This window comes from Megalops cyprinoides, chromosome 4 (assembly GCF_013368585.1).
Source record: "Megalops cyprinoides isolate fMegCyp1 chromosome 4, fMegCyp1.pri, whole genome shotgun sequence".
NCBI classification, from domain to species: domain Eukaryota; kingdom Metazoa; phylum Chordata; class Actinopteri; order Elopiformes; family Megalopidae; genus Megalops; species Megalops cyprinoides.
Window position 1 is genome coordinate 35765226 of NC_050586.1, and position 24319 is coordinate 35789544.

At 42.3% G+C, this 24319-nt stretch overlaps 1 protein-coding gene across 1 annotated transcript; it reads right to left on the bottom strand.

Moving 5' to 3' along the window:
* Positions 1-461: 461 nt before the first annotated feature.
* On the bottom strand, positions 462-22725 carry golph3 (golgi phosphoprotein 3). Its single transcript, XM_036527194.1, has 5 exons — positions 22694-22725; positions 22298-22526; positions 10039-10170; positions 5736-5850; positions 462-2434 (listed from the first exon to the last, which is right to left on the bottom strand). The coding sequence occupies exons 2-5, from the start codon at positions 22508-22510 to the stop codon at positions 2010-2012; spliced, it is 885 nt and encodes a 294-aa protein (XP_036383087.1). The 5' UTR covers positions 22511-22526; positions 22694-22725; the 3' UTR covers positions 462-2009.
* Between the last annotated feature and the right edge of the window lie 1594 nt (positions 22726-24319).

The following is a 24319-nucleotide window of genomic DNA, read 5'->3' on the forward strand; positions in this document are numbered from 1 at the left end:
CCACACCTTACTGTTCCCAAAGCAACTACGTTACCTTTGAGACATATTGAAATGAGAGATGAAGGGGTCCATTTCAGGCACTTTCAAGATCTTAGTTTATTGTATGGTAAAAAGCAAGTATACAGATTAGGGATCCCTTTATTTTCAAGCCTACAGTTACACATGTCATCTAGAATTTGTTTTCACTCTGACTGCCTGAAGGTTTATTAACGAAAAAAAAAAAAAAGTCAGACAGCTGTAAACCCCACTGTCAGGAGAAAACTATGCCCCAAATCAGCATTGATTTATCATTCCAATGTATTACATACATTAACTGAAGGGTAGCAAAAAAAAGCCATAATTACAAAGGTAGCACGTTTTGAAATGAGAGGCAAAATAAAATCAAAGAAAAAAGCAGTAACAAAAGCTAATGAATGTTTTTAAAAAATGAGTAAAAATCAAAAAAAAATCATGCAACACAAAATAATGCGCAAGATATGAACTGTTTAAATGAACACTTGCGGTGGGAAACATTTTTGCGTGTCATAATCCGTAATAATTCCTCTAGAAACCGGAGAAAAATAATTGGTCAAAGGCTTTCTTTGCACTGTAATTTCAACACAACATCACACATTGCTTTTACACAAGACTCTGGGGGCAAATAAAACTGGAGATAAAAATGCCTTCTGGAGTACCTGACTTGACCGTTACCATGACACCAAGGGATGGCAGTTGCCAATTGGTGGTTAAAATCCAAATACAGGCCAGGTGACGTGGGTCTGACTACACTAGAAACTATTTACAGAATACACTGGAATGTGTCCCACCCCTGCTTGCTCCATTTAAACTGTGGCGCGTGGGCAACAAGCAGCTGTGTTGGCTAGAATTAGGTTTCTTTTGTCTTGATCATTTCAAAATTGTGAAAATAAACGGACTACAGATTTCAACACTAAAACAGACGCACACAAACAGAAACCGTCCTCGCATACAAAATCAAAACCACATTGAAATGGGTCATTTTCATTCTTTTTAGCTGTTGTTAATGAGTCACGTTTTCAGGTGGGAACACATGTGAAATGGGAAATTATGAGGGAGAAATAAGAGGAATTAGTGTTTTCTATTCTTCCAATGAAGAAATATCATTAAGAGGAGTTATCCATGTAAGAAATGAAAGGAGATTTCTACTGCACGTCTATCATCTGATGGGTTTTTATGCCTGGTTCGCCTCCATTCAGACCTTGTACTCCGCTCATACCGCATCCTGCATTTGCCAACACTGTACATTAACCTGGTTTTAATACGTCAAAACTGGTTATGCTAACTAGTATGCATCTTCTATCAAAAGGAGATTCTCAGTGTAATGGCATACCATAATATCCACGAGCTGGCACTAGGAACCAAACACACTGCTTCCGAAAAAACAAAAAAAGAAGAAAATATTTGACACATAAGAGACAAAACAAACCATAGATTGTCTGTGTTCTTCAAATAATGGATTTTTTGTGCTATAAATGTAATTTTGCACATACACCGCAAAAAGGGCGGAGCTCTTTATCCATACAAGTGGGGCATGTTTTGAGCATAATGTGAAAGTGAGTTATCTTCTGTGTAGGACACACATCCGTTAAGGGAAGATAAACCGATTTGTTCAGGGATAATACAAGATAACTAAATGAGCATGAATTTCAATCAGTCCATGTTTTTGAACAGACACCCCCCCCCCCCCACACACACACACACACAGAGTGGATTTGGCAGAAACCAGAGTGTGCCGTTTCCTTCTGTGTTTGCCGGTGTAGCAGCGCGAGTGATTAAAAGGACACATCTCGCAGTGAATATGGAGGGCAGGAGGTATCTACAGGGAAAGAAAATATGACAGGGGGACATGTCTGCAGAGTTGACAACCCATTACAACGCCGTAGGGGGGGAGCCCTGCCACCACTGTGGCCAACGTCTGAACTGTCGGAGTTTGCCGGTCCATGCTTTTCTGTGTCTCACGCCCCCGCCCCCCGCACCCTTTCCTGGCCGGCTCATTTGGTGAAGGCTGCCACGACGGCCCAGAGGAGCTCGTTCGTGTTGTTCTTCATGCTCTCGCCCTCGGGCTCCAAGTCCAGCAGCTGCCGCACTCTTTTCATGGCCAGGTCGTACTGGTCGTCCAAGAGCGGGGCGAAAGCGTTCTCCAGGACGTCGGACGAGTGGGCGAGGAAGATGAGGGCCAGCAGCCGCTTGTCCATGCGGTGCGGGTCGTTCACCCACTTCTCCAGCACCGCCTCCTGTACCTTCTTGATGAGCCGCTGCTTGATGTTGCTATTGGTGAGCGGGTGCGTCGTCATGTCGAAAAGCAGGAAGTTCTGTTTCTCGGTGGTGAGCACGCCCTTCTCCACCAGGTTTTTGGCCAAGCGTTCCCGCACGTTCCTCAGCTGGTAGTGCAGTTTTAAAGGGTTCCACGTCTCGCCTGTGGAACACAAGACACACACACTGTGAGCAGAAAGGGTGGAGCATCCAAGCCTAAGTGCTACTGTTTACATAGAACTCAAAAGTGTTAACTTTCTAAGAACCATTTTTGACACATCAAATGATTAGGCAATTATGAAAATAAATAGCTAATAAACATAAAATAATAAAGATTCAACATATGATCTGGACTAACGCTACTTGTATATACCATACAAAAATTTTGAAATGGATGGTTTGGCACAGAGAGCTGATGTTCAATTTTTTTACGTACCAATTGCTAAATTTGTGGAATTTTATTAAGTTTTATACAAAAGGCTTATGATTTAGCTTAACAAACCTACAGAATGTACTTAAGTTGATAACATGTTACTGATTTCAGAATCTTGAAAGTGTGATGTTCACACAACATTTCATGTTTCTGCTGATGAATCTCATACATAATTGAACAGTGCTAGTTCAGGTCTTCAAAAGCAAATGAAATAAGAAGCAACATGAACCACAATACAGCACCAGATTGGAAGCACTCAAATGAGGCAGGTTTTGTGGGTGGGCGAATACCCGCTTGTATGAAAAGAACAGGAAAGGAATGAGTTTGAATTTAAATTGAAAAAATAAATGAATTTAAAAATTATATTACATAAATATCCAGTTAATATGAAAGGGCGGAAGATGAAAGAAACAGATGTTGTAAAAAGGGTACTTGTATGTCTACTAAAAATGAGGCAGTGGACATCTTGTGTGGTTATCTACAGCATAATAAAGTTACAAGAATACAGAAAATGGACAGGCACAGATAGAATTACTGATTATGTGTGCCATTTCAACAGACTGATTAGCTGTAGATTATCATAGTGCTACAGCAGATGGCAATATACTTATCCGGAATGAAGATAATGGGGCAAGCTAGAATTAAGAGAATGGCTCCTCACACCAAAGAACCTCAGCCTTACTGTTACTAAACACTGATTACAAACATTACTACAGCACTAACTGCTAAAACACTCAAACACGAAAAGGTTTAGGTAGACAATGCTAAACTGATGAGTCTCCCAAGGATTCAAAACAAATAAAAGGCCAAGATGCTGCCAGTGAAAAATAAAGACCCAAATTCTGGAGCAGCTGTTGGCTGTCAAAAGAGTGTGCCATCCTTTTCCAGGTTTGAGGACTTCAGAATATGAAATAGGCCTGTTTTTAATGAATCACATTAATCAAGGAGGAGACAGCCTGCACCTTCTGACAAATACACACACAGAAACAGACAGACACACACACAGATACACAGAGGCAGACATACAGAGAGAGAGAGAGACACACAAACAGACACATACACACAGAGACAGACAGACACACACACACTCATTTTCTCTTCGTCTCTCCTGGATATACCAGGCACTGTCTTACAGAAATGCTCTAAAAAGCTGTGTTGGCAGGGATCCCTAAAAAAATAAAGAAAGCAATTATCTCTGTGGGACCACATGCCTCCAATCTATTGCAGAGCAAGTGAGGAGGAAAGCCCGTAATGAAGTTCCTACAGCACTCTTCCCTGGTGCAGCGCATTCCTCATTCCTACCTCCAGGGTCTGATCAGACGTGCTTTCACAGCATGCTGATGCTTCCTGCGGCTCCTTCTCCCTACAGCTTCAGCGTCACCTCTGACCCCACAGCACCCCGCAGGGAGAAACTTCGAATTGAGCTTATGCCAAAAGGACCCGAGTTAGTCTCCTATCCCCTATTCTCAATTCTCCCAAAAATAAACAAAAAAAAAATGTACCAAGCAAATATCTAGCAACCTTCCCCCACAAAAAATCAATGTGTCTCTCCATCTGGTATAGAGCGAGGAACTTCATGTTTTTGACAGAATAGTGCAAAAAAAAATCTGAAATAAGCATCTTGGAAATAAAACTGAGGAGCAGGTTTCTTATGCTGAGATTTAAATAGCGAAAATATATCAAAATGAAACAGAACATGAAACCCTTGTCTGAACCACAGTGAAAAAATCCACTCAACGAGATCAACGAGGATAATATAGCATGACAAATGGAAAGAAAATTTTAAGTACCTAAAACACTAGCAAGCTAGTTATCCAGTTAGAACCTAGTACTCAAACCTAGCACTGCTGGATAAAGGGATTCTACCTAGCTAGATAGTAAGTTAGCCATACAGGCAGATAGCTAACCTGACAGCATGATGGTTATCACAGGTTGATGTTTTAAAATGCAGTAAGATAAGTATACAATCTACAGTTTGTAAACTTGATGAAGTAGCAAGCAAATGATGTATAACAGGATGCTGACATTTTTGGCCATTTACAAAATCTGAGTGGCCCCAATAGTATTTTCTAATTTTGTTAAAATCTTATAATGTGGCACTGATGTATACATGCGTTTTTCTCCCCTTCATCTCCCATTGCTAGGACTGTCACATGACTACTGACATCACAAACTTCTTTCCATTTCTTTCTCTCTGGTGTATAAAGATTACAACCTGTAGCGAAGGGCGAGAGCAGTCACCCCGCCCGGCCTCGAACCCGGGTCTACGGGGTACCAACCATGCGACTTTGATCGCGACGCCAAAGAGCCAGGCTCGTTGGTATGGCAGTCAGAGCACATACTCAACCGTAGTGACGGCACTCCTTCACACTGCCCTCCCCTTTGGGAAGCGCGCCCGTGCGCTTCACGCACCATGGCGTCCCTCACGCATTCCCTTGCCGTACTTCTCCCATCCCAGGGTGCCCCACTCACCAGTGCTTCACCCATCTCTGGGGTCCCTCACACACCGGGGTCAAGGCCGGGTGGGGTGACTGCTCTCTCCCTTCGCTACACAGCCGTAGAGTTATTTATATAAATTACCCTATCCACCTTGCTGCCTCAGCTTTTGGTGACACAGTGAAAAAAATGAACACCACCTGACAGCAACAGCAACAATTTTGTTGTTGGTGGGTAAAACTCTATACAGCATCTATCTAATTGGCATTAAAAGGTAGTAATACCTGCTACTCAAAGCATGTGAATGTCACATTCAGAATCCAAAGCTTTGACAAGTGCCTCAAACCTCATACCTGCTCAAAATGCCAGCCACCTTGCTTTTTAATGCCGTTGTATTTCATGCCAAAGCTATGATCTGAGGACAGTGCAGCAGAGAAACTCAGAAACAGGGCCAGTCACTGGAGGAAATGTCTGCATTCCTCTGGTCGGGAGGAGTTTGTGTTTGCGCTATGACCTTGTGACACCATGTGAAAAGTGTGCATGCACGGAAAGAGGTCCACCAAAGCCCCCCACCCCCCCCCCCCCACCGACTCACCGCTGAGCAGCTCGATCCAGCTCTGCACCGTCTCTGGCGGCTGGGTCTCTTTAATGTGTTTCAAAGCCTCATCCAGCAAAACGTCCCCCGTAGGAGCATCCGACTTACATATCACCTGGCAACATCAAAGACCAACCTCAGAGCGCAGAAAAGAGAACAGTTTGGATTTCACAGGCAGTCATGTTTAATGCATGCGGTCTGACCGTATTATGACTCGCAGAACATTCAGAAACCAAATGGGGCGTGGGCACGAAGGCGCAAGAAAAAAAAAAAAAAAAACACAAAAAGGAAAGAAAAGGAAAAAGACTCCTACTTGTGCTTTGAGGTGCTGCAGATGGCAGATGAATGATACAACATTGAGACAGATTGGACTCGGTGTAATTGATCTCGACCTGCTGTTAGCCATTTAGCGTCAAACTTTATTGGCCTGGTTTCCTCTGGCTGCTGGGGTGCTTCTGCTCCACAGAGAAAGAGGTCACAGCCTCCAGTCTGTTGCCACCAGACAGCAGACGCTCCTCTGACAGTAACAGCCCAATAACTGCAAACCTGGCCAGCGCTGTGAAAGCGGGCCAGTGTAAGAGAGATGACACCACGGCATGGGCTAATGAAATCAGGGCTACAACAGATTCGTTTTCACCGTCTATTCCAAAGCTAACTTACAAATGATGTGCTTGAAAAGGATCAAACCACCTAATTATCAAGCTGAAAAATAGTCTCCATTTATCTGACTGCATTAGAATCACACTTACCATATATTTTTTTTAAAACTTTGGCTTGGGAGCCAGTGTGACATAGTGATTTATGGTGCTGGTTTAAGTGCCAGGGTGTAGTGGGTTTGAATCTTGGATCAAATGCCACATAAATTAATTACAGGATGTGCTGCTGGAGTTCTGAAGTACTACATGAACAAATTGGGGTAGCAGAAATCTAACTGGAACAGTCTGCGTGAGATGGTGCTTAGCCAGTGCAATATCATTGAATATATTTGATTTAATGATACACAAACATTTAACAATTTTAACATGCAAACTGCAACTTATGATGCTTCACAGAAATGCATTTGTTCCAGTGGCTTGATTAGTCATCAAAGGAATGAACAGCAATCTCTGCACCCCGTCCTGAGATTTTGAATGTCAAATTACGCCCCCTTGTGGCATTAACAAATACTGGCCGTCTTAACGTGCAAGAAAATGCAGAACCTAAACATTTTCTGGGTTAGAGCAGAATGAGATCATTGTTTATTAGCTCAGTTAGGTTTTTCCTGCTCTGTTTGACCAAGGATTCCACTGATTCAGGATGAACTGCGCACTGTAACACACAAAAGCTATTCCGAAGCAAATTCGGATAAATACAGAAAGTGTTACAGTGTCACAGATCAGCGGGGTGGCAAATTTAAAGATCACCATTAGGCGTGGGATGTATTCCAGACTGTGAGTTTGAATATAATCTGGGCTTCAAACCACAAAATTTGACTAAATGAGTGTTGCAAATCTTCATTTTACAGAATTACCAGAGTATATGGAGCCTTTCAGCAGATCAAAGCGTATGTTTGGCCCTTTTCTGAAGAGCAACGTACTGAGGAAATGAGGAGAGAGTGCTCAAGGGTGAAGTAAAACAAGTTTGAAAGCTTGGCAATCTGTTAAAAAGAACTAAGGTTTTCCGAAATACCATTAGAGTTACGCTGAATTTGGAGAAATCATTTTAACTATAAAAGGCAAAGCATAATGAAAATGACACTTGTTAAAGTAAGGGAAAGTCCTAACCACAAGCTTTGACGCATATACTGTCCCATTAAAGAATCACTAGTAAGTTGAAATATATTTTAACTGGTACATACTTATTGTTTTCTTTCTTTGCAACCTCAGACAGACAGCATATAGCGGATTAAGGCTGGCTGAACTCCTGACTCTTTCACTGCTTAGTACCTTCATAATGACACACACACAAAACCCAAACACAGACAAGTAAACAGCTCACCTACGCAAATGGAAATCTGACACAGACACAAGCGTACACAGGACAACCATAAACACACATGTATTGACACAAACATTACACACAGACAGACAATTACACTGCACACAAACACAGTCTAGCCACAGTCGTATGCGTGCATACTAGGGGTCGACCGATTATCTGGTCGTTAGATAACCGGAGCCGATATTTGCAAATTTTTGATTATCTGTCATCAGTATATATTTATCTAAATTACAGAAATAAAAAAACAACTTTTAAAAGCAATGCGTGTACTATCCCAATGCATCTCCTCCGCCAGAAAAAAAATAGCTATTGGTATGGGTAACATTCTTTCCACAAAATTCCCTCATTGGCCAAGAAAGTCAATGTTGTCTGACCTTCAAAATCAAATGTTTTCTCAGACCTGCTGCTGGAAACAAGGATGGAAGGCAAGTATCCAGTAAGAGGGTTGTTGTGCTCAAACCATGCTGTTAACCAAATTGCACTAGGCTAACTGGACCTTTCTGCATCAGTATAAGTAAGCTTAAGCTAAAAAAGAGGCTTGGAATATAAAAGAAATAAGGATTTGTAATACGGACTAATTGGTGCACTTATGCAATAAGTTGCAACAGTTTGACACTGCACACTTAAAAAATAGTAATGTATATTTATTCTTTCAAATGAAACATTCAAAGAAATCTACCCTAAAGCAACGCTTGCGGTTGCAATGTGTGTCAGAACCTCGAGGCAAAGCTGAAAACATCAGTTTTCCGCTTTGATGTTTCTTCATTTGGCCTCATCATCATCATGGAGGTCGAGTTATTAAAATGAAAATTTGCAGCACAGTTTGCACTTCACAGTATTTTCGCTAACTTTATCACAGTCATTCCACACGGTACCCTCTTCTGTATGCGCTGTCCATTTTTCACAAAAATGACTTATGAGCAAATGGGCTCCTAGAATCTCCCCACAAAATAAGATAACCATAGAGAAATTTACCCACAACGTCAATATTAGCCCTCTTAATAGGCCCTGTCTCTCTCGTACACTGTCTCATTCGAACGCGCATACCCTCGCACACACGCTGCAGCTCAAATGTGACCCTCACAGTTCATCTGTAATGCCAAATGTGGCCATTTTCGTTACTGCAATTTTTAGTTTATCTTTGAGAAAGAATTTTCATTTAATTTTTTTGCTCTTTATTCAACTTTATGCCTGAAAGCATATGACTAAGTAAAGAGGGTTTGGAATTCAGTCAATGTTGTCACAGCCTATTTCTTTTCACACCGAAAAAAAAAAAATATTAAAAGCATTCAAATATCGGCCTGAAATATCAGTTATTGTCTTCTTTTCGTCATAATCATTATCATATCGGCCTTGAAAAAACCATATTGGTCGACCCCTAGTGCATACCCACGCATACACTATCTTACTCATTCACTCACTGCAGACAGGCAGCCATATGCGCACAATCGCACACTTATTATGGACAGGCAGGCAGGCACATGCACACACATATAAACACACATACCCACACTCACTCCAGATAGGCAGGCATACACATGGCAGACAGGCAGACGCAGACAGGGCACACAGGCATGCATTCACACGGATATGCATGCACACGTGCACATGTTCCAGAAGAGCTCCCCAGTGGCTCGGTGGGCTAAAGCGCGGCACATCAATGGTTCCATCCCTCCAGGGCGGGTCGATTACATTGGCCAGGATCTCCACACTGATCAAAAGCACCCTCTATTAACTCATCAGCTGCCAATTAATTCTGCAGATGATGTTAGTGTACGTTGCACCTTCACTCCATTTGCTGTTTGCCTTAGTGTAGAGCACTGTGGGACTTGTAGTGTGAATAACTAGTAGCTGCTGCCAAGTGGATCAGAGGATTGCATTAGCTGATTTTCAGTACTCCTGCAAACAAAGTTTGTTGATGGTTGTGACATGTATGCACTGAAGATCTAAACAGTTGTGTTAGTAATGGAGGAAAAATGCTCCACCCACACACACATACATACACACACACACACACACACACACACACACACACACACACACACACACACACACACACACACACACACACACCCGAGTAGACAAAACCACACTTCAGATGCACAAATAATTTACACAGATACAAACACTCTACACTGAAGCAGGCACAAACATTCCCCACGCAGACAAAACACGAAGACCACAAACATGTTCACAACGACGCGTCACGCAAAAATGCAAACACACACATACTCCGAGGGGGACACAGACAGAGGAGGCACAATGACAGAGGTCCCGGACGGACACGAGCGGCTCCCGCTGTGACGGACGCGGCGAGGCCCACCTTCCTGGCCAGTAGGCTTTTCCTCCTCATGCCGCAGGCCTCCAGCTGCAGCCTCCCTCTTAAGGCCAGCTCGATGAGCATGCAGCCGCGCAGCCCCGACGAGATGCAGTCGTTCCAGAAGGACGTGTAGCCCTGCCGACACAGAGGGCGACAGTCTCAATCACAACCGTCAGACGGAGAGAGAGAGAGAGAGAGAGAGAGAGAGAGCGTTTAAACTCAGGTACCGTGAAGTGATGCGGCTTGAGAATATATTTGAACCAAAGGATTGCAAAAGCGTTTCAGACTACTAGTCTTTTGCCAGAGTGCTCTCTGACAATGCTCTGACAAATGACCAGTTGTCCAAAATATGTCACATCTGTTGGTTCAATAAACATCATATCGGGGGGGGGGGGGGGGGGCACAGTTCAAAACCACTTTCTTTTGAAATATTTACACGCATTATGGATTAGGAACCACTTCTACGAAACCATGAACTGAATTGATTAATTGCTATTGATTTGCTGGCAGTAAAATATCATTAGCATGAAGTGATGTTGCAGAGAGCTCTCCTGCCTTAGCTTACAATCATCCTGGGACTGCCGAGGAGGAATGGAGCCAGTTAATCCGATCTCCACCCAGTCCAGCAGGGCTCCCCATCAATCAGGAAACTGTCTGACAGCACTGTATCAGAGCCACCTGAGCCCGCATCCATTTCTCCATCCATACAAAGCCATGCTGAAGCAACAGCAAACATTTACTGTGAACACGGCTCACAGAAACAGGATGTGGACCATCGGCCTGTCTCATTAGATGTCCTGAATGCTGTGGGGAACCAACACAGGCTGAAACGGTGTAAACGACCGCCCTGACCAACAGCATCATTCATCTCAACGCAGACCCTAATTCAAGTCAAGATATGACCAAAGGAATCTCACTGTCTTACAGCTGGGTCAGTTTTGCCCACACTGAGCAGTGTTGACTGTTATCACTGCGTGAGCGCGTGTGTGTTAGTATCAGATTGTCAGGGCTTGTTGTATACCAGCCACCATGCATGTTGGGTGGCAACAACACCTTAATTCATGTACTGTTAAGAAGTACCCAATGATGTCAGGGCTACCATCACTGAGAGTGCACAAAGACATGACATTCAGTAGAAGCATTGCTACATAACTGACTTGCCAGACAAAGCAGTTATTCACTGGTCTGAGAAAGTAATGTCAAACTTCATTGGCAACAGTACGTCTAATATTTTTTAATCATAACACAGCTCCTCAGCTTACCCATCTCATGCTAATGAGAGAAATATTTGATATGTATTATTCGTGTGAGATGTGAAGAGGTGTAGACATGTCTGACTACAGTCTTACGACAACTGATCAGCTAGGTAAAAACGAAAAATAAAAGCACACTTGCACAGAAATAAAACAGGAACAACCAACACCACTCTCTAAGTAGGAATCAATGTTGAATTTTTAATAGCGGCTGCTCCTGTCTTGAGCTGTATCATGCTGCTAGGGGATCCTGGCCTCCCTCTCCAACAGAGCTAGCTTTGTGAGCAGGGAGGGACCAAATGCAGACAGTGTTACTGTGTAACACCAGCTCCTTCTACGATCCCGATGACACAATGGCCCGCTTCACCTCTCAGGAGAACACTACAAAGGGTGACATTCTCGATGTCCAGAAATATTCTCACATTTCAACAAAGCCAGTAGCCCAAACGCACGGCATGCAATGCAACTATTATGTCGCACTCTGTCCTTTCCCTGACTGCATACAGCACCAGATTTAACCGGAGAACTGCACGCACAGTTCGCCCACTGGGACAAGGAAACCTGTCACGCTCGGTTCAGCCGAAGGTCAAAATCAGTCCGCCAGAGCTGTCTACGCTTGTTTCCTACCCTTCCTGACCTTTTGTGTTTGACAATGTGCGTTCTGTTTACCGCGGTATCAGATGCTGTAAGGCAGCCGCCTGTACTGTAGCTCTGCAAGCCGCAGATAACTGGAGAGGAAGTTCAAAGAATAGTAACCATTACGGCGTTCGCGGCGACACATCCTCCAGGTGATGACGCGGTTTTAATTAACCGTCTCCGGGAACTGCGCGGGATGCAGGCTGACCCATCTTGCAGAAAAGACGGCCCGTGTCCGAGTGCACAGCGCTGCTCTTTCTGTGGGCTGCGCACCCACTCAGTGCTGGAGTTTAGCATGAGCTAGACGGGCTCCACTCCCCCCCCCCCCCCCCCCCCCCCCCCCCAGGCTTTCCTACACCTCTCCCACCTATTCCTGTGAAATATTTATAGCGCTGCCAGCACCTGCAGCTCTTCCTGATGTCTCTCTTCAGTTCGTGGCACCGTGTGTAGCGGCAGACATCAGATCAAACGAGAAACCGCCAAACGTAGCCGATCCCAGTGCATTGTGGGAATGTCCCTGAGGTAACGTCTGCCGTTAGGGGTGAGGGACGAGGGGGAAAAAAGGGCTCTCTGTCTGATTTCTGCCATGAAGCGTTACTTAACTGCTTACAGATTTAGAAAAAAAGACACGTTGAAAAGATCTTACAGGACATAGGCAATCCTTCATGCTTCTCCCTAGCCCTGTAATGAGTGACAAGTCCATTACACCAAGTAACGAGCGAAAACTCCATTATGCCATTGGATGCTGTGTTGGAGGAATGAGGTGCTGGAACATGCTTTGGAAAACAGAATCAGGCATGGCGGCCCAGGATCTCTTTTAAGTTTATCTGACAAGATCAGGAAGATGAGAAGATCTATAAAATACTTAATGTCTGACAACTCATACACACACAACTACTACATGCTTCATTACACCGTAATTCAGCAGTGCATTTATTTTCGCTGCTAAGCGTGTGCATCTTCAGCCTACAAATCTGAGTGAATATACCAAACCCCATACATGGAGAAACCACTCAGCAAATTGATGATGATTAGGGCCCAGCTGACATCTGTTTTCAAACATTACATCCTGATGAACCACAAATATTTCTGTTGATTGCCAAATGCAAACTAGTTATAAAATAACAAGTTAAAAGTACCACAGGTTGTTACTGTTCTCACTTTCCACTGCTTTCTGTCTGGTATTAACAACTGAATCTATTTAATCCTGATATGTTCAGTGAGATGCGTATAAATACACTATGTGCAAGATACCCCAAATCATCTACGTTTAATTGGTCACTTTATAATTATTTTATATACTTTTATATTTCTCTCCTTCAAAATGGTAATGTTAATACCATGTCCTATTTGTTACCTGTCTAATAACTTTTGTAAGTCGCTTTGGATAAAAGCGTCTGCTAAATAAATAAATGTAAATGTAAATGTAATAAATATCACCATGAGACCCAAAACACTAGTATGATGACATTATACTGATAACCGATGATTAATTATTATTAATAATAACAGCCCTGAAGGGTGGGTCCTTGTCTCTCCCTCTCTCCACTGGGCAACAGGAGCACAGTGGAGCTCCTCTTCATGTTTCACAGTTTCATGGCTGCCTGCCGTTCCAGGGCAGGGGAAGGCAGAGTAATAAAGGCATTCATTTAGAGCCGGGCTGGCTGCGCGCGACTGGCTCGGCCTTCACAATGTCGCATCTGTACCTATCCGCTTACGGAGACAGCCCTCAGAGCTCAGGGAGCGAAAACTCTGGAGGTGCGGAGAGCAGCAGACTCTGAGAAACTCCAGTCCTGCCGCGCTGTCACTGTGTGGGAAGCGTGAGTGCAGACGCTTCTACAGCTGCTCGCTGAAAGCGCACCTAACATCCACCTTAATGACGGCTAAGGAAAGCACAGCGAGATTCCCGCAGTGCTGAGAAACGAGCCAAGTTCACTTCGCGGCTCATTATAAAAACAAGGCGCGCATATTTTTCTGTTACCTTCGGGTTAGCTTTTGCTTCTAACAGCGAGCCTAGATCTGATCTGCTGTATCAAAAGGGCTTCAAGGGCGCTGACTGGATCGCAATCTGCGAGTCTGAAGTGCTTCTTATTACTTCCAATCATGCCCTGTAGCCCAGACAGGAAGACAGATTCAAAGAGAGAAGACAGATCGGCCAAACTTCTGTATGAGAGACATGTCAATCAAACAAGATGACAATGATTGCTTCAGACATACATATATATAGGAGCTATATACCTCTGTGTCATGTATGGAAGCATCTACTAATTCAGTACCACACCACAATAAACTTCTAGAAGTAATTCAAAGTAAATCAGCCAATATTACTGACAATATCAAGCATGCTCAACACTGCAGTTTTAAGGTGTTACTGTCAAGACATATATATATTCTGCCTGGTGGTACAGTAAACCATGTTACAGGCAAAGATGCAACCCAGTAGTGATAAATCTCATCAACTCATCAATCCCCTTCCTGTAGCATTTTTCTGATATTTGTGTTGTCAAAGATGTGCTGTATCGTGTAGACATTTTGTTCTGTTCATGAATAGCTGCGATCCACACACACTTTTCTGCTGGTCCTGATATAGGCAACATTCTGGCGAGGGCAGAACAGTAAATGCTTATTTATAGGTCAGCATCACAGGGCAGGAAGCTCCTAGTCCGCTTCATGCTGCTTCAAAGCAGCAAGCGGAAAAAAAGATGACCTCCAGTAATGCAGACTGGAGATGTGCCAGGGACCGAGGAACGAGAAGCTGACTGAATCAGAGCTGTGAACAGATGAGAGTCTGGCTCCCTGAACCATCATCACCGGGCTGCTCTTCTCCTGACAGGCACAGCGCTGCATCCATTAACCCCACTGCTGCTGGGAAGAAGTCTACCACAGAAACTCTTAAGCAAATACCAATTTGGCTACACTTTGGACCAAAGGTTATGTCACAGAATTGGGGAATGGCTAGCTCAGAAACCCAGAATCTCTGGGTTTCCAAATTAAATTTGGGCAACACTTTTATATAATTGGATGTTACACTGCATTTCTCCCTTCTCAGCTTACTAACTGAGAGAATTCCTGTTCTCCTCCATTCTAAAGCATCTAACGCATCATCGACATTAACAGCTTTCTCTATGGCAAAACGAATTTACAGGCTTTATAGTGCGATTTCAGAAGCTATGTAATAAGATAGAGGGGATAAAGATTTCCTTTGCATTAATACTGGAAACCTTTATGGTAACACTTGAGGGAAAGCATAATCACACATTAGCTACACCACTGCATAAAGATTATTATCAGCTTCTGATATGGATCCTATAGAGCAAGCATAATTAGGTGGCCACTCCAAGATTACAGCTCTGCACAAACCAGATAAAAGTGGCTGAATGCATTTATTAACAAGGGTTACGTTTTTAGCTCCTTAAACAAGAATGCACGCCCTTTTATGTCCTAAGGAAGTGTTAATAAAAGGAGTCAAGATGCAACATAACACACCTCTAACATCAACCATAATCAGGATAAACAACCTCAACTGCAGAAACAAAGAGGCCTGTTATTCCAAAAACAAAATTACATTTCACTGTGGAAAAAGTATCAAAAAAATATATATACAGTTCCTATTACTGTGTATTAGGGCTGGGCGATATAGCGGTCGCGATATATCGAATAGCTATTTTTAGCGCAATAACGGTTATCCCCATTATGTGGCGTTGGGTTTCTTCCCGTAGCTGGAAATAGGGGAAGCCTGAGCACTACCTTAAAATCTATCATTACTTTCAACCTGTTCCCCTTTATCCTCCTTGATTAGCAATAAAACAAATAATTCACAGAATAATCGACACCAATCGCGTAGTCAGAATAAATGATTATGCTCACGAGACATGGCAGATTGTCTGAAATTTGTGTGCTATTGCGAAACCTACAGCGTGAGATTGTTTAATTAACAAGGATGGCAATTTGAATACTTAAGTGGCAGGTAATCCCAAGGCTTTCTCTTAAATGTTTCACGTTACAGCTTTCTTGTGTTACAAAATTCAAATTACAAAACTGAGCTAAATTTAGTTAAATCAATTTAAATTACTGAGAATAAACTTTTAGGTTAGGTTGAGTGCAATGACCAATAATGTTTAGAACACAGACCTCACAAAAGCTGTGATGTGTCAAGAGCATTTAACGTAATTTAAATCGATAAATGCCATCCTTGTTAAACAATCTTACGTTGTAGCTTTCGCAATAGCACACAAACTACAGACAATCTGTGACATTTCACGAGCATAATCATTTATTCTAATTACGCGATTGATGTCGATTATTCTGTGAATTATTTGTTCAAGGAGGATAAAGGGGGACAGGCTGAGAGAAATGATAGATTTTAAGGTAACGTTCAGGCTTCCCCTGTTTCCAGCTCACCTGCCGCCACTGTTCCGGGGCAGAAAAATATCACTTGTATCTATATGTTGGTTAACTTACCTATTAGCTTTGAAAAACACATATATGTTTTCACACAAGCATATGTTTTCACTTTTTATCTTTGTAGCCACGTGTTTCTGTCTACCACATGGAAGCAGCATAGTGCTGTTGCTGTGATATCAACACTGAATAGATACGAGTGGCGTTTTTTTCCCCCGGAAGCATTTCACATGGCCTCAGAAAACTGGAGGTGTGCTCCCGCATCAGGTATGACTAAAGGGAAAACAATATGGGAAGAAACCTAACGCCACATACCAGGGATAGTTGTTTATTGCGCTAAAAACAGCTAATTGATATGTCGCCACAGCTATATTGCCCAGCCCTACTGTGTATTACTACTTTTACGTACTTTCCATAGAGACATTCATCCCCAGTAAAAGGAAAAAGCAAATTAAAACAGCAACGTTTACAAAAAGCAGAGTGTTATGGGTGCTTCTGGAGCACTAAAGTCAGTCATGTAGGGCAATAATTTCTTTGCTTTCAGGCCCAAATAATATTTCTCTTCCTGTTGTATATTCTCTTGTATCCTCAGTTTAATTTGTTTTACAGGAACTGGACTCATTTCCATGGTATCACTGCCGTTCCAGACAAAGGGCAATTCAGTCGTGATTCTGTCTTTCACGGCAGCGAGCACTTATTACTTCAAAGCATGCTGACGGAGACGAACGTCAGATGAAGAACAGCTTCTGGCTCAACTTTTACACTTGTAGCCAGAAGTAAGAAACACATTTGAATTTTTTTTTTTTCATTTCACAGAAGCACCTGGCTCTCCTTGACATTATTCTCATTACAGAGTCATTGAACAGTTGAAGATATCTAACTTTGCCTTTTCTACAGGAGAAAAATAACATCACATTCCTGGAGAAAAAACATAAACTAAGGAATGATGAAATACTTCTGTCTAGAATTTCATATGTCAAAATGTGCTGCATTTTTTAAGTTGATCTTTTTTCCAATACACAATAAATTGTTGATAAATTGGCAAAGCTAATCGTGCATACCTACACATCTTGAACAGCCACATGTGTCTAGCAGTAACAGACTGTATTTTTTGCTGATAAATAAAGGCGGTGGTGAGTACTTGAGGTTGCAAATAACAAAAGAGTATCTTTTTAACGTTGGTCCTTATTCCAACTATAATGCCACAACAAAGGATTTCAATCATAAGCCACAGAAGCAGAGGTAAGCGTGAGCTGGCCATGTTGAATTAGGGTTGGCGCAAATTTGAAAAGATCAGATAATCCCTCGACTCGTAATAAGTAACAAGATTCCAAAGAGAGGCTCAGACCGCGGGAGCTGTACTGCCAACCCAGAAAGACAAAGGATTAAATGGTTTAAACTCGGGCTTCAAGGCTGACATTACGGTCTAATCTGGCTTGCACCTTCCCATGGACACAAGAGTTACTACTGCAACAACTGCCATCATACGCCAGAGATGGACTTTTCAGCTTACATTTGAGTAATTTTCACCAACACCATGTGTCCTGTCTCCAGATTGCAGTCTCCTGCAGTTAGCATTAATGCCATTATTTTATGACACTATAAATTTCATTTTAATTTATTTTGGTGGGTGAAAAATTTTAACGTCTTTACATTTTTCTTCTTAATTGATACTGACTTGTGTAAATGAAAAGTTTACCAATAAACACTCTCAATAAACTGAGACACTGCAAAGGAAAATGTAAGAACAATTAAGCAGTTATCAGACTACAACATAGACTTCAAAATATATACTGGCCTTAGTGCCGTGCCCAGTCCTGAAAGTACTAATTTGAATCACAGTTTGCAAAGAAACATTCACATTAAATGCAAATTCAGACACAGACAATCAAAAAAAAACACCGCAGCTGGCTTTAAAGACATTATACAGATCAAATAATGTGCTGTACTGTTCGTACAGTAACATTAAAAGTCACGTGCGCATATTGTTTCAAACAATGAAAGCTTCATGCTGCATCAGCCAAAATACAGTGGCTCCATTGCTGGGTTGACTTTAGTTTAGAAAAAAAAAGTTTAGAATCCCGCTCTTTCAAATGCAGCGACCCAAAAGGGTTAAGCTGCAAATAAGTATGTTTCATGAATTACTGAATGCGTGTAGCTATGACTGATACACATTAGCGTGAGCGGCAGTGGTAGACTAAGGACCCGTAAATCCTCACACCTGCAAGCAGCTTAGTATGTGGAAGCCATGTGTTGGCTTCTTGTGAGGAAAGGACACTAGTGCCTTCAGTCAAAATTTACAGCATTCAAAACACTTTACCAATAAACCATAGCTGCAGAACACTCCAGAGAATAGGTCTTGATGCACTTTAAGGGTGAATAATCTGCAAAATCACCCCCTCTCACTGGAAGAGCTGGTAAATCACATGTAAAAGGCGCAACGCAATGATGATCAGCAGACACTTTTCCCCAGAGGAAATACCACTACCGCCATCTTTAATGGCTAAGGCATTCAGGGGACATAATAGCACAGCCAACTGTAGATACAAGAAACAACAAATCCTGCTTCACCACTAATCTTCACCACCTGAACCAAACACACCAATCAATGGATTGTTTATAAAACAATCCTTCAGACATCAGGAGAACTTTAAGCTACTAATGCGTTGAATATATCTGAAACCACTGCACTCCCAAAAACTTTAAAATCGTATTCAAAAGGTTGCATCTTCTCTTAGGAACTACAACACAGAAATTGTGTGACTGCAGAAAGAGGTTTGACAAATATTTGCAGAGGGGATATCAACTGAAGCTACAGCGCGACGGAATGTTCCAGGGTCAGCAAAAACAACAATCTAGCTTCACACAAGCCTGTGCAAAAAACGAAGAGGTGGAAAAAAATTAACTGGCCATTTGTGAACACAGCAGCCAACGGCTACATCTCGCTGGAAAACTTCACAGATACGCTGTATGATTCCTTATAAACCCAGCATCAAACACACATAGCTAAAGTCTGCTGAATCCTCATCCCTTTCGTACATCAGTCACGTGTGAGACATCAGCGTACCTCAAGCTGTCGGGAAAACACTTGTTCCAAATAAGAAAGCGGACTGCTCCCCAGCCAAGATGTTCTCCTCCGTGCTGCATATAAAAAGCAGGTCACTTGAACATCAGATTTTTGTCGCTCTTTGAAGATAAAGGCCAATTCACACTGCTGAGTAAGCAGCAAGATTTCCACTCCACAGTTCAGCAGAAGTGACTCAGTCCTGAGCCAAAGTGGAGCGGCTTCAGAAGTTCTGCTTCCCCCTCTCCGTGGAGGCTTCCTTAACAGATGGCTCTCATGTGACCCGTACACATGGCTGCGTGTGCAGAAACTCTGCTCTCCCCAAAGAAACTGTCAGCTTTCACAGCTAACATAACTTTTACTGATAGCCTATCGCAGAGACCATTGCCTCTTGTATGACAAAGTTACTTTTTGTACTCTCTTTAGCATGACACAAAGCGTTCAGTATTTAAGCATCGCGTTTCACTTTGTTTACCCAGTGTACTAGCCTTTAACAGGGAAAGAATTATGGGACTGACCGAGTTAACTATTCAGAAGACTAGAAAAACCTAGTGAACGTATGAGTCTGTAGTGCTCATTTTACCTTTTGTGCGTTGAATTTGGTCTAGCTGAGCAGCTCATCTTTGACACTACCTGCTGAGATGCTATCCTGTCAGCCTCAAGCACAGTAACCTAGCCTACAATGGTCACATAATAGTTTTTGTGGTCCTTTTTAACTTAAGCTTACTAAAAATGTAACTATGTGGATCAGGCTGTTAACTCTAATTCATTCAGGAAAACAGGTTTAATAAAAAGGTGAAAATTCTTCAAGAAAAGTGTGCTGTGAGACAGTCTGTATGAGTTTATACTACCTTTACAATGACTGTACTATGTGTACCGGCACACACTAGAGATGTGGCAGTCTGAAAATTTTGCAAGGGGTCTACAGCCATAGAATCTTTTTCTTTTACTCATGTCTTCAATATCTTCAGAAGTATCAGGGATTTAGTTACAGCTGTCAACCACACAGGCAAACAAAGAAGGATAAACAGCAAGACACAGTTAAGAGCAAAAAAGCCACTATCTACGACTAACAATCAGAGTACACTGCAATCATTATATCAATAAACCTTTCAAGTGGCCAATAAAACCCTGAACACAGGATATTACAGACCACTCCTTGCAGACAAACCACTGTCAACTATGCCTAAATACCTCTATTTTGGTTTTAATGCAACCACCTGCCGGCATCACCAGTACCAAGTGTCATGTAATCACAAAATCCAGCACATTAACGTACAGCTGCTCATTTTACAAAAATAATTTCATATTTATGTTGTCTTGGTCCATTTTTCCAACAAATGATTTGTTTAGCCTGACTTCAACTGCCTCATCTGCTGGTTATGGCCTACGGGGGTTAAGAAAACAACATCAATTAACTTTAAAGACATTTGCTCCGATTGGTTTCTGTTAACATCCACCTCAAAAGTTATTTCATTAATATCCACGGTCACACCATCCAAGACCAGCCTCTGTGCAGTTCCACCTCATGCCATCACTATATGGAAGAAAAAAAAAACACTGAACAGAGTAAACAGATTCTGCTTACAAAGCATGGACAAAATCAACCTTTGTACCAGACCTATCTCTCACCAGCTGACAAACACATCCATGGACATGTGTCTCACATAACATTACGGGGTGTAAATTAAATGCGCTAAATAGTGAACCACTTGGTTGTTTGAGATACCGGCTTGTAACAGTTCTAACTCAATGTGAGACTACATCCAACCAATCCCATCAAACCTTAACATTAACACAGCAATGTATTCTTTGGCCTTCTGATCATAGGGAAAATGGCAGGTCTTATTTTTTTGACAGCAGCACACAGCCAGGACTCTAATTCCCAGGGTAAAGTAAACAATGCCTAGTTGTGTTCCGCCATCCTGTCGGATCACGACTCAAGAGACCACTTAGCACGTATACCCTGCACTGACATATTGGTGTTCTCTCATCGAGAGAGACAGTTGTTCACCAGAGAGAAGTTCAAAACCATGACGCTGATGGGCAGATCATTTTCCGGATGCCTCAAAAAAGGTAGTCACTGCCAACGCTAAGTATCATGAAGGAAGTTCACGGGCTGCCAGTAAAATAACAAAACAAAACTACGGATTTCTTGTAACATGACCCTGAGCATTGCCAAATCCTTTACAACAAATATGTAAAACAGATACATGCCGAGGGACTTATTTTGTTCACGTACAGGTTCCACACCGTTTCTATTCATCTGGTTTCGACTAGATGATCACAGCTAACGTTGACGTTAGCATTACTAATCTGGGCATGTACATAAAAACAAGCAAGTAATAAATGCTAGCGTGTCTGCTTTTGTTTCTTTGTTTCCACTGAGACATGGGTGTTACCGAACCTATAATATGTATAACAGGCATAATATAATATGTATAAAATTGTATGACGATTCTCTTGTACCTTAGTAACTAATCTTCGTCAACAAGATAGCCAACGTCAGCTAAGTTACGATAAAGAAGCTAGTCTAACGTTATCTACTCTCTAGTTTTGTTAGCAAACTATCCGTTAACATATGTAATGTAAGATCGTTGGCTAGCTAGCTAGATGGCTAACCGGTTAGCTCTTTAGCTACTGCAGATACCCACTCTAAGTAGGTAGCTACTTTAACTAGCTAGCCTACCTTGCTGACGCGGTAACTAGTTGGCTTTTAGGGGGTAACGATAGCTAGCTTGTCAGCTAGCTAGCTCGATGGCCGGCTACTTTCGCGAACTATCGAGCAAGCTAGCTCGGTAGCAATCTGTTTGTGCAGACCGTTTAACTAGCGTACCTGACAAGCGAACCAAACGCTAACAAGTTATCTCTACACATAGCTAGCTCGATGTAACAAAAAATATGACACCTCTCGATCCTTCAGTCCCAGGAGCAACACCTCCTCCATCAGGGTGAGCCGAGTTTCTTTGGAGTCCCCCTTGTCGTCGTCGTCCTGCTCCTCCCCGCGGCGGGCCTCGTAGTCTTCGTCCCCGGATCCTCTCTCCTTGTCGGCGGCGGCGCTGCGTGAGGCCTCGGTCCGCCTCTGCACCAGGCCCGAGCTCCGCTGGGTCAGGGAAGTCATGGTCTGCAGACAAGTCCTAACAACAGCGAGCGCACGAAAACCACCTTATCTCTTCTTGCCTGCGATAAAGGCTCTTTAAAATTTTCGATACATAAATAGGCCCGAGTGGGAGTTTTAATCCCCGTTTCTGAATTCGCTGCTCGAAACCGTTAGAGGCAGCCAACTATCCTAGCTATCAGCTACCTTTCCTCCTTTCTCCTCTGCCTCCACTCCTTCCTCCGTCTCCGAGTAGTTTTTCCCAATATGGCGGAGAGCGGTGACGACAGCAGTGGATGTGGCACTTTAGCAGCCCTCAGGTAACATGAACCACATGGGGGAGACAAGCAAACCAGCGGGACGCTCAACTCGCTGGAGACAGGGTAACTCGCTGGTAAATGTTCAATATTGTTTTATGAGTATTCAGGCTTTCGGGAATCATTTTCATTTGTTTACATCATGAAAACGTCACATTGTAGTCTATACTGTTTGCACATCTGCCAACAGTAAGTATGAGGGCCAAAACTTGCTCTCATGTCAATGAGAAAGTTTTACTGTTGCTAAATCACGATACCCATTTTGACAGAACAGAATAAAGTGTTTCCGAATTTAATTTCAACATAGAACATCTTGCTTCCGAAAATCAGTGGATTACACATAGGAATAAACGTATTGTTAACATTACCCCAGAGAAGGACATAGTTATGTTATTATTATAACAATTGAGTCATTTTTCCGCAATCTATGGTTAATAAGTTTTTGCACTTAGACATGCTGTTATATTTATGAGTGTTATTTCCATCTTCCATAGCAGACCAGGTTCGTGTGATGAAAGGATAAGTTCTAGACCTTCCTTTAAATTCTTATTCAAAATCAGGCCACGCTCCCAGTGGGCATTTTGTGACTCACTATGAGAGCACCGCGCATCACAAAGTTAATTTCCCTGTCCCAAAGGCGAGAAAATGATAAATGCCAGAGTGTTAGGGTACAGCATATTCCTATATGTCTGGTCACTGCACAGTTGGGGTATTTTCTGATCTGACTGACAGGACTCTTTACTACTTATGGTTAAATACACAGATATTAGCTATGTTATACATCACAAGTATCAAAACAGTATATATACATATTAACTACTCACTATTTAAATAACAGAACCTCAGCTAGACTTGAGGACTGTGCTTTAAAAAGGTGTAGTTAAACATCAGTAATTCTCACAGTACTTCAGCCTTATCTGATTATCCTCTTAAATATCTAATGTTGATTGTTGGTTGAGTAATATTATCCAGCTGTGGGTCAAAAAATACAAGGGGTTTAGAATTTTTTTTTTTTTTGTCAGTCATGCAGATCCACAGTGCAATTTCACTGAGGTTGGATGAATATACTCACATCCTACAAAAATCCTGCTCATCTCCCTTCAGAGTAATTCCTACAGTCTATGCAATCCAGCTAAAGTCCTATCAGATAAGACTGATTCCAGGCAATTTCCCCCTCTGGCTGTAGCTGTAGATTAGTGGGGAATAATATGCATATGTTTTGGTATTTGCAGTCTGTTTGTGGGAAAATTGTGGACATTTGTATGCACAGCTCAATAAGATTTTTCAGAATTAGATGCTCACATTGCATGGCAAACTCTTTTAAAATAATGAGTCCTCCCTCTCTTTATACCTCCCCCTGGCAGTTTTAACAATCAAATAATATGGCCTTGGATTTATCCTTTGGCCTCCCCCTCTACATACATGGTTAAGAATGTGTAAGGGTATTATTAGATTAAAGTATTTCACAGCTAGAATCGATAATGCTTGCGTCCCCACACTCCAAGCCTGTGTTAAA

What these genes read in the sequence shown, in the direction of transcription:
- golph3 (XM_036527194.1), bottom strand. Translation starts at nt 22,510, where the DNA reads ATGACTTCCCTGACCCAGCGGAGCTCGGGCCTGGTGCAGAGGCGGACC. An exon ending in TGGGACTGAAGGATCGAGAG is followed by an intron (nt 10,171 to 22,297) that starts GTGTCATATTTT and finishes CTGTGTCGGCAG; the next exon opens with GGCTACACGTCCTTCTGGAA. An exon ending in CTGGATCGAGCTGCTCAGCG is followed by an intron (nt 2,435 to 5,735) that starts GTGAGTCGGTGG and finishes TGTGTTCCACAG; the next exon opens with GCGAGACGTGGAACCCTTTA.